Genomic DNA, 18,816 nt, shown 5'->3' on the forward strand with positions numbered 1-18,816 from the left:
CATTTGCTCAAGATGTACTGATTTTTTAAACAAACACCGCGCCGCGCAGTGTGCTCGCTGGTCGCTCCGTGAACTACTTGTGGTGAACCGTTTAAAAACACTTTGCAGGCCTCGGACGGGGAAGCTCGAACCCTTCAAATTTTCCTATCAATATGACAAACTGAATTCTGTAACCATCTAGGTACACGTGCGCATATGCGCCCCATGAAGAAAATGATTGACACGTGAATTAATCCGAAACGAAAATTGTAATTTTTATTGATTATTTAAACAAAGATTAATAGTCAACGAGGTGGACACAAAAGTTTAATATGGCATGGCCAGCTAAGCGTCACTTACTGGAAATTATAGCAATTTTCAATGTTATAAACTGTAAATAATATTCCATCATCTAAAGCAAAATCCCCGTAAAGGGATAATTAAGACCTCTTGTGGATCGAGTTGTTGGTTATAGAGATTACATACAGAGGGGCGATAACTTGTTTGTGGAATTCCGCAATTTTCCATCTAACATAAAAGAGAATGTATGTTTGTTCAATTTGTGGTCTTAAATCCGCTATTCTAATCGGCAAAAATCCCCTTTACGGCTCCATTTCGAAAGAGTGGCAGCGTCGCAACACCGCAAATATTGCGGAGGTCGATGACTTTGAAGTCTTTTGGGTTATTCTGTCAATTCTTTTAGATTGTACGTGGGCGGGCGGGGGAGGGGGGAGACAGTGTCACCAAGCAGTACAGTCATGCGTACCCGCGAATCTGGAGCTAATTGCAGAGGACGTAGCATTGTCGGCTTCATCTGTTTGTTCGCTCGTAAAATTAGGTCACATTTCCTCCATTAATTCTTGAAGTATAGTTAACTTTTACTTTACCCTGTCCAAAACAATCTGCATCTTATCGCTTTGGATTCATACAATCAACAGTAACCATCCACATCAAGAAGTGTAAAATATCGGTATACGTATCAAGTCATCGTCAATGACACAGTCCCCGTTGGTAGTTCGTCATCAATAGTTGTCGACAAATTATGGTTGACAAGTATCTATATTACATAGATTTCATGCCGTTTGTATCTCTCAATATTCTAAAATTAATTTTCATAGCATGTCACTCAGATAAGTTCATTTTGATTATCGCAAAAACAAAGTGACATTCAAATGTATGTGACTGTGTGTTACACTTGCGCAAAGTTTGGAGGAAATCAATTGTGGCATGTTGTTTAGAGTAAAAACATCATACCAAATGGCTGCTTGGTGGACTTCTTGAATTTCATCATGAACCAATGATTGTATACATGTAAGCCATGGTACTTTGATATTTTGCCAAGTGCAAATGAAACCTGTCCGGGAGTATATGTGTATTGACTCTGGACATGGAATATTTCTTAACAAAATGCCCTCCTGGCAGCCATAGTGGATCATATCGCAAAATATCTTGATACACAAAAACTATGTATCTTACAATACATTGTATGCACAAAATCAGATGAGACATGTCTATGTAATGTCTCCAGACATGAAAACTTTTTCCAACAAAATTGAGTGGCGGTCATGTTGGATCATGAAATGAAATAATATTGTTGAGCATCACACTTGCTCAATGTTTGTACAAATTAAAGTAGACACTGCAATGGCTGCGGACATGAACAATGTTGCAGTGACGAAACGGCTTCGAGTCAACTTAATAAGATCTTGTTCTAGAGATAAATTGACGTGCATTATGTATTTTATTGTTCACTGTACTCGTGCCAAGTTCGAACGAAATCGGTGGAGTCATGATTGTGTAATAGCTCCGGACATGAAAAATTTTATAACAATATGGCCGCGCGACGGCCCTATCGGATCTTATCATAAACAAATTTACTCACATATGTACTCTATAGCACAATGTCCTGTCGACAACAATTAATCGGTCCAGGGCATGTCTATAAAAGAACTCATTACGTACATACAGAGAGATAGAATCAAATTCACGAATGTACAAATAATAGCTGTTGTGATGCCGAATGTCCAAAACTACAAAATTTTAAACTGCGTATAGCGACGATCCTCTCTGATAACCATAGGGGCTAGTCAAGAAATCATAAAAAAATGGTTGTCACCTACCGTCTTTGCTTCGGTAAGATGCCACAAAGCCTGTTTTAAGGCTTAAATATGGTGGAGACTCCCCTTAAGACGTTGAACTTGTTAGTTTGGTTATTGTTCGATGGATTCGTAGTCTGTTACACGACGTCCGATGTCCTGTGTGTTTTGGATTTTTAGCATGCGGAGTTTCTTCTCACTTATCCAGAGTTGGTCCAGTTGTCAAGAAATTGTCATTTCCCCGAGAGCAGTTTTTAGATAGGCTTCAAATTTCATTATGATTATGGTTACTAGAGCTAAGTGCATTAGGATTTGATAAAAAATTGTGAAATTTGCGTATGCAATTTTTGGTTCACTTTTACGACCGATCATCAGATAGCCTTACATATGATATGTAGGTTCTAGAGATGACCCTATTCTGTTGTGTATAAATTGGAACTAATTTGGGATAATTGGATTATCAAATGTCGGTTCAGTCTGCAACTGTAAGCTCATCTGCTTTTCTCTTTAAGCATGCACTTGTTTTTTATGAATAATTTGCATACTGCAAGATTCAGCTATAGGGCACCTACACTTTTTAGAAATTTGAAAAATATAATTATCCAATTCAGACTCCAAATTAGTTGCAATCGTGTTAAATGTGTACAAATTTGTAAAACGACATTTAGGGCACTTTTCTCGCTCTTGGTCAAAGCGTAATGTCCTTTGTCTGGCGCACCACTCATCGTTCATGTCGTGTGAAGGATGAACACGTCTGCAATACCATGTCATTCTTATCATCCATTTGCAATGCAGGATTCAGGCCAGAGGGACGTCATCGCATACATGAATTTCCTAATCGTGAGTGAAATCTCTACATCAGAAGGTGAACGAGCGGGTTTATCCGAATCTATCGTTTATTTACATCGGCAAAGAGTAAAAATATACCGGAGAGTACGTCTATTTTAGAGTTTGCTTTCAGGTAAAATATGCCTCGGGGACAAATACTAAAATATATTTTTGGTCTACTATTTTTGGTCAGGGCTAATTTTAAAGCTCATGGAGGAAATACAATTTTCACAGGCATAGAGTAAACACGGCGATTGTGGCCATTTGCATTTTGAATCTCAAATGTCGGTAAAAATCGGGAAACTTAATTGTCTGATACCAAATTTTGACTAAAAGATTTTTATTGGTAATTTCGTAAGGTTATGTTATTATTTCTCGATCATCGAACGGGCAAACGCCTGATTACAAGATGAGATACCCATTACCCATTGGAGCAGTGAGGAGTAAAGTGCCTTGCTTAAGGGCACAACACCATGCTAGAGTCTCATATTCACCACCCTTCGACAATGAGTCCGTTAATCTGGACAGGGTCAGGATCTCAGTGAATAATAAACACTGGATGTATTCAACCGACGTATCATGATATTATCGGGAAATTTATCACACGAAATATATCTATCTTTTTTCTCTTGTTTTGGCCTCAATCTGCATCACTGATATGGTAGCCGATGATTCGATAGTGACATGTTCATAATTTCAGATAATAACCAGGCGATGAACGTGTGAACACGTACGTCGAATCTTTATTGGTTTACTCGTGCTCTCGTTACTGCCCAACTGTTGCGATAATATCATCTGGGGGTCACCCGGGGGGTGTCATAAGAACACTGTTGGTGACACTGTGAGGATACACAGCAACACGTATGGGACGATATCGCCAGGGGATGTGCAGGCAACATCTCAAACGCCAGGCTCCAGCGCCTCATGAATATTCATACATGTGAGTAAACGCGTTACTTGGTGACTATAGCCGGGGTCTCATCTGTTGCTGGCTTTGTGTCCGACGGCTTGGATGAAGTGTGTACACTGTAAAAGCAAGCATGCTAGACAACTCGACGGAAAACTAAATTACCATCCTTAGCATCTAAATCACTAAAATTTCAAGATGAATTTCAAAACAAAAATCAGAAACTCAAATACAACGAAACGCAGAGAATTTTTATTCGCATGCGCTAATTTTGATCAACATACTCCGAGCTACTGCAATAAAACTAAAGTTAGGCTAGCTAGAATGTGATGATCTCGTGGATAATTTGTCATTGTTACTACGGAGATGAAATCTTATATCCTGTGCTGGCTAACTACCGCTATTCTCAACCTGTTTAATAATTGTCGTCTCGTTTCGAGAGTCACTTGCTTCCGCGTAAAATTTACTCTGTACTGGTAAAGAAAGTTGTAATATATATCTAAAAAGTTAGAGAAAACAATTGAAAGTTAAATTCGTATTTCGAGATTAACACTGCAAAGGATCATTGCAACAGTATGTGGACAAAAAGCCAAAACTCTGACGTCACGCAACATGGACAAAGCAGGTTGAAATCAAATGGATTATGATGGTGTTTTCCTTTCATTTTGACATTACAAGAGGTGTTTTTAAAAGTGAATGAGTTTTACAGCTGACGGTGGCCGGCTCCATTTCTTTCAATATGTGTTAAAAGGTCACGTATAATACCATTTATATAGAACTTCATTCTCATTTTATTTTCATCTTTTTCTGAAATGGTCATATTGCCGTGAATTGATGTCATTGTCCATTTACAAGTCACTGTAACCGCTGATGAGTTATTTCCTGAAATCTCTTTCTTTTCCCAAATACACATTGCTGTTTGATTTTGTGCTTTATTGGGAAATCTAACAGTTAAGGGTATATATAGCACATCGGCTGTGACATAATTTATATATTATATAGGTAAGTGGTGTAATGTGTAGAGCAGGGTGACTCACTTATTTTGCAAACCAACATCGGGTAATTATCAATTCTCCAAAATAAATGTTTTCATTTAAATGTATGAATGATCACTGAATTATTATTCATGGCGAACACTCATGATTCACTGATAGCCGACACCAGTCTTGACCTTGAAGGATTGAAAATTTGACAATGAAATATTTCAGGAGGCAAAGTCGAAATACGATGTTTTAAATACAGCACTTAAATGTATTTCCAAATTGTAATGTTTATGGCGTTTTCTATATTTGTTATAAAACAGAGGGACATAACATCTCAAGAGATTTTTATAGTTAAATATTCTTGAAATCTTGCTATAAACCAGTGACGATGATGAAAGCAACATTTCGTGGTGATTAATTAGTCAAAATGCAAAATCCTGTCATGAATAAATGACAAAAATAACAGCCACGGGCGAGCGGCAACAAATAGATTGACCTCTGGGCTCTATGCGAGATCTCCGATGCCGTAAAAGGGTGAATTTGTCGCCGTTTTGTCATTCTGGGCAACCGTGCTGGGCACGAAGGAGAAGGAATGTCCCTATCGGTACTTCGTTATCTGTCTATCTATCCGGTGCTAATTGCGCATGATGAAAAAAGAGCGTTACCGGAGCCAGCAACAGAACCATATCAGCCTACACATAAAATATTCGTCAGTTTGTCAGTACCACGCACATGCTTACAACGCATTCACAACTGAAATCGTACGTAATCTGGGTACAAGCTGTGACCATGCGCACAGGGCTATTCTGAAGGAATACATATTTTGCCCATAAGATGAAGTGTGTCAAACAACTCCGGGCAAGGACTATCAGCGTAATCCGTTTGAGCACTGAATTTTGACGCCAGTGTGATTGTGTTACAGTGTAACACAATGGCGTCATAAATTACAGGCAGGCGACGCTGGACACCTAGATAGCCAAACGTTGGTTAAAGGATAACTTTCTTTCACGGGGGATGTCGTCACCTGGTTGTCAACATGAACCCACGATGGAAATTTGACTGTTTATAGACTAGACTGTCGATTGATATTTGTGACTACAAAATGCTACCCTGTCCATACATGTAACACTGCCAAACACAAATTACGTAGACTCAATGAAGACAAACAAACAAATAAAAAAACAGACGCAGACAGACACAAACATTTAGAATAAACAACACAAGCTGTCCAATAAATAGCACACAGGCTTTTAGATTCATCTGACAACTACCAAAATATATCGGCTTTTTATTGATTATCACACACAACATTTATGTACATGTTTAAACATTCCTATTTCAGGACAAACTCGTGTACGAGAAACTGTTCACGTCTCCAAAGTCCGACGTTGGTTCGTTCGTCGGAACGCTTTCTGAATATAAAACAAATACCAAGAGGAAGTCTGCATTCACTTTGAGTTTTCTACTCAGAGGAATCTGCGCGTTCATCTTTCTACAGAATCCGTCGGCACTTGTGATTGGTGCTAACAGACAATGACGGAATGACCAACAGCGAATACCAAATTATTTTTCTGTAACAGAAACATCACGCAGGAGGGCAACTTCTTTGTTGAGTTGTCAATTATATGACACCGGTGAACGTGTGCGTTTGTCAGGTCAACATAAAAACCCTGTCAATTTTTCAACAATAAGGCACCTGCATTTACCACTTGCCCTGGTATCTGTCACAAAATAAACGTTGCAGATCTCAATTCAGTGTCATCGATATCTGACCAAACTATACTGGTCTCTCTGACAATTAACGACTGCAGAGGTGTCACCCAGAATGCTTGCTCTCCAGAAAATTTCAATTTGCTTAAATGAAGGTTACGGCAAAACGGATGTGACGTCTCGAAATGTCAAAGGTTGGATATTTGCATACATGGTATTGCCACTTCCGATCATTATTCGGACTAATGTGCAGCGTCTTGGAAACTTTTCGCAAATTGGTCGGCAGAAATTCATGTTCCTATTGAACCATTGCAAAATGGGTGACCAGGCAGAGGTTAGCCCTGGTTTCAGACTCCTTACTTTGCCGTAAATAGTGCGAATCTACCAATCAGGTGTTAAACCTTCCGAAATGCTGCACAATGCTATGATTATTTCATTGAAAACAGGTGCTCTGATGTTTACATATCATTTGTAACGGAGGATGAAGCTGCCCTTCTGTAATTTTCAACCAGTAATTGGGCATTTGTGACTATCGAGTGCATGACAAATATTGCCCGCTCGATGGGTCGAAAGCAAATTCACTTGTTGTTGTTTTCGTTCTCTCTTGCAAGCGGGTGTTGCTTTTGAAGGCCACGCCGGAAATTCTACGCAAGTGTTACTGAACCCAATAACAAATAATCCACTGCAGTGCCCTGGCTCTGCTGACGTGACGTCATTGGCCTAAATTTCCAAACAACAGCGTGGGATTCAGCAAGCCGTGTGCCTTTCTATGGTACTGGTAATAGATACATGTATAAACTAAAATGAAAGCATAATATAACATGGCTACTTTTCAAATTGACAACTTTTTCAGAAATGAAGGAAATGGTTTTCCACTTTCTCTCTGTCTCTGCCCTTTGTTGTCACTCAGTATTTAAAGGGATACAGTTGTCTGAACTGCGCTGAAAGGTCGTATGGGATGATGGCGATTAATGAAAGTAAAAACATGTCTGTCATAATCTACATCGTATAATTTAAATGTTGCAGCTACGATGATGAGGTGCATCGGGATACCGTGCACGAAATACATTGTTTGTAAACAAGAAACTCGCACAGGCGCAGTTCCTACGACTTTTTCTCTTTAATATGACTGACTCAGGGGACAGGGTCGTTATCAAATTATCTGTCCCGCTGGATAATATTTAACTTTCACCTGCTGGGATAAAATCGCCTGCTACTAACCATATCGGGGTTTCAAAATTTTCATCTTGTACTTCGAGGGTATCAATCTTACTACCCAAAAATGCTCCGAATCAAATAACGCCGTGTCAATTGGAAAATTTCACTGTGGTCCCTGATACAAATCTACGACCTCTTGACTGGCAAAATCACTAAAGTCACTAGATTTACAAGGAGTAATAGAGTACAATGGTGTCGGAAAAAGCGAAAGTAAGGTTTTCGTTGATCCAGATCCTCTCGCAGTCATATCACAAACATTAGTTTGTGCCACACTTTTACTTTTTTAATTGCCTGCTCGATGGCCAAATGTCACGGTGACAGCATACTTATATCAGACCCTGTTCTGTATATGCTAATAATAATATGTTGGCGCCAAAAACTGTAACGTGGTCGACATTGTGCCAACTTACACTGTATATTGTACGGTGGAAATTTTGGAGATGTGTAAATAAGTGTTTTGTCCATTTCATACCTTGTGATGTCCAATATTTGGATAGAAACTCACTGCTTCAAACGTTTAGGGACTAAATTAAGGCAGAAGCCTGATTGTGTTGTCACAGGATGTAGCAACGCCAACCAAGTGAAAGGGGTTGTCCTCGGTGGTTTTGACCACGAGGGTATTATCGTCCGCAGGAATATTTTCAATCACATGAATTAGGCGCATTTTCCTGTAGATATCTTGAGTATTCGCAATGACCTGTTTGCTGCGGTGCTTACTGAGAAAAGCGCGGGCTTTGCCGCCACTTTGGCAGGTCATCGTCAGCAGTGTTACGTTGCAGACGGCGGTCGATCCAAATCTCTGCATGTCTATGTCAAATGCTATCGTCTTATTCGCCGCGGCGGTGTACCAGGACGTCGCAACGTCGTTTCGAGTTTTCGGCATGTCCGGATAGTAGACCTCCCAACCTCGATTGTAAACCGGCGTCAGGTAACTATCTTCTGAAAGTCTCGGCTGCAAGGTGGTTCTGCACTCAAATTTGACGTCATGGGTGTCTTGGAAAAGAGGCGAAGGCAGAACCTCCATGTCGTTCAAGTTGTTTTCAGGCAAGCTGTCAGCTTGGGAAAACGAATTCGAAATCCGCATCTGGTGAAGCAGCCTTCCGCAAATATTCTGGATGAAGTTCGTGGTGAAGTAGAAGAGGATAAGCGCGGTCAGTTCATGTCCTTGCTCGCCGGGGTGGTTGTAGTTGTCGCCGGGGGTGAAGATTTTGTCCGAGCTGGAGTTAAGTGCCGGGCACACAGCCTTGCGAAAGCTGATCGAGGGAATGTTGTAGTGCCGGCTCATCGGCGTAAGTACGAACGCTTCTGCGTTGAAGCAACGGCCAAGCTCCCTCATCATCTTGCCAAGCATAAAGTGGACATACAGAAGCTGCGGGCGGTTCGGAGACGACAGGACGTTTCTCACTAACCGCTCGTGTGCAACAGCCGTATCCAGGTTGTCGTTCACTGCAAACTCCGTAAGTATGAGATCCATGTTCTCAACGTCGAGGTGCACGGGCGCACAGTAAGAAAAGTAGTTACTACCGCAGGCGCCAACCGCTCCGTTGTGCACCTCCACTGGTGTTCCAAACACATTACGCAGAAGCCTAGCGTAAATGTTCGCATACATTTGATCAATGTTCGCTAAGTAGGCACCTGCCGAGATCGAGCCGCCAAGTATACCTATTCTGAAAGTCCTGCCGTTGAAAATTACGTCAGTAAGAATATTTTTCAGGCGCTCCAGTGTTTGTGCATACTTTCGCCCCAATATAGCTCTCTCCAGCATGTCGTCATTGATACCGAGTTCATCGTAGCGAGCGCTCAGTTGTTCACGTGTTGCTGTTATTTGGTCTAAAATTTCGTAGATTCGGCTCTCGGGGCTGTCGGCTTCGATCGGCGGCGACATTGCCTCGATGATCGATCTCTGGGTGGACGTACGCTGTTCGATCACCAGCCGCTCGACCAAGTAAACGCACGGTAGCACAGTGCACAGGAAGAACACAATTTTTCGAGGGCTGACGCGTCGTCTGCTAACATGTACGGTTGCCATTTCTGCTGTGAAACAGTGAAACAAACTTATTCACCGGCGCATTCCACGCTAACGAAGCCGGACTGGCTCAAACGATGGACAATGGTGAGCTGGCGAGAGGCGTACTCGCTGGAACAAATCGACTCTGTTAACAATCGCCAAATTCTACCATGCGGTATCGGATCACACGTCACAGCCAAATGAAAGATTACGGATTAAGCCATCATCCCAATTTTTTTCTGGGCCACCGGAATTGCGACAAGATATAAAATTATACAACTTACATCTCATATTTATCAGTTCCGAAGATGAAGTCCAATACTACACTCCAATAGTGTACTTGCAGACAGAGGCAACACTATACATTTGCTTTCATTTCGTCCGAAAACATCTTGAGCGCTTACCGACCCAGTATTACACACACGCCTTTCGACTGACGACTGTTAATGTGTGCATATGCCGCTTACTCGCTTGAGATCGACAACAGTTTGGTGCCGCATGCGCAGAGACCTTGCATGGTGTCACAGCTGACGAGGCCTGTCATGATAGGATTTGCATATTACAAATTCATCCAAATCCTAAATGTCAGTTTTGTTTGTGGTGAATATGCTGAAAATGACAGAAAAACAAGCACTACAATTCACTTTCCTCGGTAGCTCCATTGCAAATTAGTGTAATAGATTTTGTGTCATAGGCTCGTTTTAGAAAAGCTGCCAAAATGTGAATTTCAAACTCAAGTCAGTTTTACTTTGGCCTTCAGACTTTACAATCAGCCGCTTGCTCAATCCACTGGTCATTCACGTTAATGGCTCCGCTTGAAAAGTATACAGCATTAGATGATGGAAAGAATTGATTTAATATGTAAATATTAAAAAAAAGAGAGGCTAGAGGCCAATGTTCAAATTCCCATCCGGTTGTCAAACGTCAATCAATAGGATTTGAGAGACAATGCATACCTCGACTTAGCGTGAAACAGCAGGCCGGGCTCAGGTTGTTTGGCAGACTGGAGCGCAAGCAACCAGTCAGCTTGTGCATCGTGCAATTACCTTAACATTGCTCGTACGGTTGCCTACCCCAGAGCTAGGTCAATTAAAAAATGTTGCCTGAGCGTACAGCAAAACGGCACTGGTGATCGGGGGACGACTAAAAAGACGACAGTGCTGTAAATTCACTGAACAATTTGAGAATACAGCTCGGCAATTTGAGTAGTAGAGGGTCAGGTTACGTGACACTCTTGAATCTGTTCATTTCGTCGAAAAGTGATATCCTCGATATTGACCGTGCTGTAACATGACACTCATCCAATTTTTAATACTTCTCCAACAATCTTTTAATGCTCGACGGCCAATCTGTTCACATCAAAACTCTGGCTTGTAATCGAACGCTGAACGGTGTGCCGGGAAAATATTGGCGCAATTCCCTGCGACAAATCTCTGTTTAACCAGACTACATTCTCGACTCCCAGTATTGTGCTTCGCATCGGAAACTTAACACCAAACTTCCACCTATCCCGGGCCGAAAAAGTGATGCGATCTCAATTTTCTGGTTTGCATTCTTGTAAGTAGACCACACGTTTTTCCAATTATGATCGATCAACGCGAAGTGTAGTATCGTCAGTCGCCTGAAAGGAAATTTGTTGTGATAAGTTGGATTGCAAGGTGGTGTTTTCACAAGCATTGTCACTTTATCGCGACAAGGCCATTGCTACTATAAAACCGAAGCGCAAGAGATCGTAAACGGGTGAGCGTCGCGAAGAATCGTCGTAAAATTAGTGTACGTAGGTACTTATTATACTCACACATAGTGATGAGCGCTTGCATTAAAATGAATAAGAAAAGATATGCATAAAATGTATTCGCGCTCGAACCTAGGACCCTCAAACTAGAAAACGAATTATCTGAGCATATTATGAACATAAGATTTGCCTTGCGCCTTTCATATCATCGGCAGACAATGATAAACTTTGAAAAAACTATGTCATATGATACCAGTGGGCCAACATTGGGACTTTAAATCTAAAGGCGTATATTAACTCGATTTTAAAACACTTCCAATCATTTTAACTTTCGAAAAACATGGTAAATTGGTTGTCTTTCAATTTATTAGTCGCAAATATTTTAAAAGTTGCGACATCACTGATGTATTTTGAAAATGCGGGAAAATGGAATTGAGAAATTATTCAAATATCAAGTTACTTGAAACAAACATATTTAAGGCCTTTTTCTGCTTCTGTGTCTTTTCTAAATGGACAATGTCGACTTACCCTATGAATGACAACTGTCGACATGTAAGAAAATTATTAAAAAAACGTTTTCTGCTGCCGATATTGGATCACGTCGCAAAATAATTTGGCACGACGTGCATCTTTACTTGATAGAATGCCATAATGCCAACTTCAGTGCACTAAGTTGAGAAATGTCTGAGAATGTGTGCAGTTGACGGACGGGCGGACCGAAAAAGTCCATTCAAAGAGCTTTCGGTAGCACCTTCAGGTAGTATGCTCCTCGAAAGTGAAAGACTTAAAGTTTTGCTCAAACTTTCCCCACGGCATCTTTCAACTATTCTCTTTCAAAATCACGAATAACCAGACATGAACTGAAAATGCTCACGTGTTTCAGTATATATTGCAGTTGTCTGTTCGTAAATTTAAACTTTTGCCACATGTTTGCAACTTCATTGAAAAGTGTTATGATCAACATCATGAACAATATTCACCACATATTAATTCTAAAGGTCATTAAGTATACAAATATGTAATAAGCTTAAATAAAAATACTAAATTTCTTTGACTGCAGTCATTGTATCATTACTTTATATAGCAAGTGAAATTGCCTTTGGTCACGTCCTTCAAGCTATACACTATGCAAGCTCATTAGATATGCAAATTATAAATTAGCCGACATGAAAATGCAAAATATCTTTCACTAATTCAACAAACTTGTCTCATCAATATACATAGTATGTTTCATAAACTTCTATAGTGTCAGTCCAGTCTTATTTCCCTAATTGGGAAGTTACTTAGATATGCAAGTTAGTAACTTGTGTAAATGCTTATTATCTATGTAAAATGCTCAACACTTTCATTAATGTTTTACCATAGTTTCTTTAATGTACATTTTATCGACTTTGATCAAGTCAATCAAGATATATCCCTTATTAGAAAAGTTCGTTATATATGCAAATTAGTGAATAGATGTTGTGAAATGGCAAACCGACTTTTATTAACATTACATCATAGTATCCACAATGTATGTAGCAAGTGTCGTCAACTTTGGTCGGGTCAATCAAGATCTATATCTCTAATACAATCTGTAAATTAGTAATTAGCTGAAGTAAAAACATTTAATGACTTTCAATAATGTTAAATAATAGTATCTTCAATGTCCATACCAAGTTTCGTCAACTTTGGTTGGGTCAATCAAGATATTTAACCGAATTGGGAATTTAATTTAAGGAGGCGCTGCACCCAACACAGCATATTTTGCTCAAAAATCACTTTTTTTGCAAATATTTATTCAATTTTAATTAATTTGTTAACCCAAGATTAAAATGTTGGTAGGGTTCACCTTGTAGCTTGTCAAGCAGTCGAAAGTTACGTGACAAAGAAGTGATAATTTATGCAAATGTATGCAAATCACCAGATTTCCTGACTTCTTTTTCCTCCCAATTTCGAAATTTCCAAAGAATTTAACTTCACTCTGGCTGGGTCAAATATTTTGCAATTTTCATATTATGTTGACTATTTTGTTTGACAATAAAGTTCTTACATGTTGAATGACAGGGATTTCAATTTTGCGTATCATGATTTTAATCAATTTTTTTTTGAGTGTCAGTCTTTAAACCCTTGCCATTTTAGAATGATGATAGATAATGCCAATAAAATAGTAGTTTTTTACTACATATACTCTTCTTTCAAATGAAATATTACATTTCAAAAAATAGCGTCAAGTTTTTTGACTAAAATTCATTTTTATCATTAGTACCAAAATTAAGGTTTTTTACCCTAAATGTACATTACTTCATCCTTTGAGTAAACTACTGCTTCCACACTAAACTTTAGAGTCTCTGCTTTTTGAAAATATATAGTATGAGGGGGTTTTCTTGTCATCTTTGATGAGAAATATTGCTTTGAAAAAAACTGTGTTGGCAACATGCAGCTCCACCTTAATATGCAAATTAGAAATTGGCTGAAGTAATAAATGCTTAATGTCTATTAATGATATTGTATTATAGTATTTTCAAGTTACATAGCAAGGTTCATCAACTCTGGTCAAGTCAATCAAGGTATATATCCCTAATTAGAAAAGTTCATTAAAAACGCAAAATAGGAATTGGCTGAAGTAAAATGTTTAATGACTTACAATAATGTTAAATCGTAGTATCTTCAATATACACATCGAGGTTCGTCAATTTTCATAGGGATATTTAACCATATATCCTTAATTAGGAAAGTTCTTCAAATATGCAAATTGGCAATTTACTTTCATGTCACCCCTTTGTGTCTTCCATTGCGGTAAATCCTTGTGTGATCAACATTTATGGCAATCTCATGAAATTCTGTGAAGCCATTCTCAATGTATGTATATGTTTTTTCTAAAAATCATTAATTATGCAAATGAGCATGAAATATGCAAGCCACACCCACCAAAAACTTACCATATTCAAACAGAATTATGTATCAGATTTGATTATGATCCGATCAGCGTTCTTGAGACATGGGGCCTACAGGAAGACGGGCAAACAGACAGACACACAGTCAGACAGACACAGAGACAGACAGACACACACAGACAGAGAGACATCGCTGCGACATTACCTCATGTAAGTGATCATGTGTGCTAAAAATTGGGGGTCATGGTGCATATTGTTGTACTAGAAAAACAAATTACCCAAGATTTATCGATATGTGAAATTCAAAATGGCCGCCATCCCTGTGTTTATTCTATAGAGAAAAATATATATTCAATTTTCGAAAGACTAAGACGGTGATCTTCTTACAACAAGAGCTTTAAAATGAGCCTCAACAGGTGGTAGGTCGAAAAGAATTGTAAAAGCTTTTTCCCACAAGGACATATCTAAACTATATAAATATATATATATATATATATATATATATATATATATATAATATATATATATACATATATATACATACATATATATATAGCTTTTTCCCACAAGGACATATCTAAACTTATATATATATATATATATATATATATATATATATATATATATATATATATATATATATATATATATATATATATATATATATAAACTGAAACAAAGATAAATGAAATGTGTTTCAGCATGACAGAATCATCTGAGGCCCAAGCTAAGAAAGATAATTTTATTATGATATGCAATGCGGAGTACCAATACTGAAATGAACACTAACCTCATAGGGTAGAAATGTATCGCACTATGGCAGTCCCTTCACATCTATGAAGTTACATACAGACGCGCGCGACAGATTCTTATTGAAAGGGTAAGTCAGTCTTGAACTCAATTGTTCACAACGCATTAGTTTCGTTGAGTAATGTCGGTGTGGTAGCATCGGAACAAAACGATTCTAGAGTCCGTACGTACACAGAGTTGATTGGCAAGATTTACGACCCCACACGACCTTTTAACACCCTGATATTTTCCCATTTACGAATCCACAAGACAGCTTTGAGACTTTATCTACAGTATTGAATATATTAAGCCTTTTTAAGCGGATTTTTTAAATTCTTCTTGCAGCAGAATATCGCATTTTAAATGCTTCAATCAATCGAACAAGCCAGGTTGGTGGATAAAATCCTCATGTTGTACCGAATAGTTTTATGTACTTCTCATATTTTTTCTCTGATTTCATTTGATCAAATACTTCAGAGAAAGTGAAGTGTTTGTTGTCCATAATTTGTACATTTACGCAAACCCAAAGTGACTAATAGACGGAATGGAGTATTTACGCCACGATGACATAATCCCCTTAGAATAGCAATGCTGAGTTTTTACATGAACACCTGCTACCAACACAGAAATGATGTAAACGCAATCATTAGTGGTTTATTTTTGTATTATGATTCTTTTCTGGCGCCTGTAAATATTGAATACGCGAGAGCTAAACCTGTGACACGACAGTCAGACATTTAAAGCAGTACTCGCCTTAAAAGAGACAGACTTAAACTTTTACACACTTTCCATATGGTAACTTTAAACCAGTCACTTTCGAAATCAAGAATAAAAATCAAGGGTCAACGAACGAATTCTAGTAACTAGAGCAACAAGTTACACAATATATCTACCGATGCATGAAATTCAAAATGGCCGCCATCCCTGTGTTAACTCTATGGGGAAAACACATTTTAGATTTTCACGAAAGTATACCAGAGAAAAGTTGATTTTCTCCATCAGCTTCAAAGTAAGCCCTCACAAATGGTAGACCGAAAAGGTATGGCAAATCTGAGCCGAATATCTGGTTCCTGAGGAGCATTTCACCTTAAAGCTATCTATGCATCAGCGCTGTAAAATCATGCAGCTTTAACGGAAGTGCTGCTTCTCTCCGTGTTACAGAAAGCATGTTTACGCTCTGACTTGATTTCACCGTGTGTATCTAGGAAAAACCAGTAACATATCAATCCATGCACTAACATTACCTGATAACTTTGTACAGCCCACACTGGATGATCAGCAATCTTATCCATGGTATGGATTGCTCTATCATAGTAATCTACAAATTTTGCCGTATTATTGGCATTTAGTATCAATTTTGGATGCATAGTTAAGGTGATCCTATATTCCAAAGCAAATTTTACTGAAACTGTCAATTGTAGTTTTTCTCTACAAATATATATATATATATATATATATATATATATATATATATATATATATATATATATATATATATATATATATATATATATATATATATATATATATATATATATATATAAACATATACATATACCGTAAATCGTACTCTGTGTGCCCAAGTTCTGAGGTTGCCATAAAGCCATTATGGTGATAACCGGGAGGGCACATTGTTTACATTTTGTGCTTTTGTATATATATATATATATATATATATATATATATATATATATATATATATATATATATATATATATATATATATATATATATATATATATATATATATATATATATATATATATAATACACAAAATGTATATATAACACATATATTTATCTACCCATGAAGAGACAAGCAAATCCCAAATTTCTACTTTTGTTTCGAAAACTCGCTATTCAGTTCTATAGGCTATAACTGAAAGAACAGGGATAGCTGATACCTTTGGTGTTGGCTACTGTTTTTCATGAAACGGCTTTTGGGGCGAGTTATTCCAATTCACGCAAGGAGAGAAAATAAGAACCCCATTTTGGTGCAAAGGTGGAAAATATTGCACTATCAGTCTTAAAGACTGCACAGCAATTCCATCATCAAAATCTTATACAAAGTCTTTATTACAACGGTTTCTATACCCAGAGTATTAAGGACTAGCTTGGGACCGTACAGTCGTTTATACCTTTTTCAATTGATTCACAAAAAGTGCTCTAATAGCATGCACATTTGTGACGTCAGTTTGGAGAGCATGTGACAATAACAAACCTGGTGCAAATTAGCAACGCCTTTGAAATATATTACAAACAAGAATATACACCAGGATCATGTACAAATTAGATACTGAAAAGTTCCCTTACGGAAGACAAAAGACGATCATGTATATAATTTTTTTCTGAAGTCCTAACTTTCTCAATCAAACACGATTGGAACAAATTTGGGATAATTGGATTTTCATATTTTGCACATTTCTAAAAAATGTTAGGTGCCATACAGCTGAATGTTGCAATATCGCAAATTACTCATAAAAACAAGTGTGTAATATAAAAAGAAAAGGAGATGAGATAACGTTTGTAGATTAAATGGACATTACGTCACTAATCCAATTATCCCAAATAAGTTCCAATCGCCCCGATTCTGCACTTTCGGAGGGAAACAGATTAGAGGCTCTTGGTCTGCTATGGCCTGTTGAAGTGATGTAACGACCAGTTACTTCGCAAAGTGCCCATCAGAATTTACGAGATGCCTCTAGTCCAAACAGGTATAATCTCAAATATCCCAAAATCATAATCTCATCTCTCAATTCGAATAAAGATTAATCAGGGCATTTATAACATCCATAAAAATACAAAGGAGGTAAAAATTAATACATATTGAACATGTATACACGTAATGATATCACGTGCCTAGAAAGTGTAAGCGTTAACTTTCTCCCAAACTTTCCATACTGAAACTTCTGTAAAATCAAAAATAAAAACCAGGGGTCAGCGTGCAAAGTATGGTGGTACTGATGAAACAAATTACCTCATATTTACCAATATTTGAAATTCAAAATGGCCGCCATCCCTGTGTTAACTATATGGGGGAAAATATAGTTTTCGATTGTTCGACAAACTAAGACGGTGATTTGTTTTTACTCCAAGAGCTTTGAAATAAGCCCCACAAATGGTAGACCTGAAGAGAATCCGAAAAACTTCAGAATCCGAATATCTGTCTTGATTAGCTATTTACTTCAAAAGTGACCCGTAAATTCCCCATCAAGACGTTGAATTCAAGACTGAAATAAGTGAAAAGTTCAACATCGCTGAAAATCCAATCACAAGTTGACGAGAGATAAATCTTGCAATAAAAAAAATCAGAAAAGAATTCCATCAAAGTGATTCTGATTTCAAATGAAAAGTGATACGTTTTGGAACACTCAATGAACGTGTCACCGCGAAAAAAGGTTGTGGGTGAAAACATGACCTTGTATGAAAGAATGTTTCGAAAAGGGACTACGGTAGTTTAAAAATTGATGAATGTTCACCGGCACCGAATCTCTGTATACCAGGCACAGATGACTCACACTATTTACATGATGTATCAAACACTTAATTCAACTTTCACCAGTATAATGTTAATGTAAACTCATAAACTTTTAATGAACATGTGGATCAATAATCATTGACGTATATAAATCTTTATGTCCAATGCAATAAATACTGTTGACGAACTTCAGTCTGCAGCTGGAAGTG

The 18,816-nt window shown here is 38.0% G+C and overlaps 1 protein-coding gene across 2 annotated transcripts; it reads right to left on the reverse strand.

Moving 5' to 3' along the window:
* Nucleotides 1–6,041: 6,041 nt before the first annotated feature.
* On the reverse strand, nt 6,042–10,211 carry LOC139142206 (uncharacterized). 2 transcript variants are annotated; one of them, XM_070712069.1, is made up of 2 exons: nt 10,014–10,211; nt 6,042–9,755 (listed from the first exon to the last, which is right to left on the reverse strand). In XM_070712069.1, exons 1-2 carry the CDS (start codon nt 10,018–10,020, stop codon nt 8,251–8,253), a joined length of 1,512 nt encoding a protein of 503 aa, XP_070568170.1. In that variant the 5' UTR covers nt 10,021–10,211; the 3' UTR covers nt 6,042–8,250. The 2 variants fall into 2 exon arrangements, with proteins under 2 accessions (XP_070568170.1, XP_070568172.1); XM_070712071.1 differs by having other exon boundaries at nt 6,042–9,752; nt 10,014–10,179.
* Between the last annotated feature and the right edge of the window lie 8,605 nt (nt 10,212–18,816).

This window comes from Ptychodera flava, chromosome 10 (assembly GCF_041260155.1).
Source record: "Ptychodera flava strain L36383 chromosome 10, AS_Pfla_20210202, whole genome shotgun sequence".
Classification (NCBI taxonomy): Eukaryota; Metazoa; Hemichordata; class Enteropneusta; family Ptychoderidae; genus Ptychodera; species Ptychodera flava.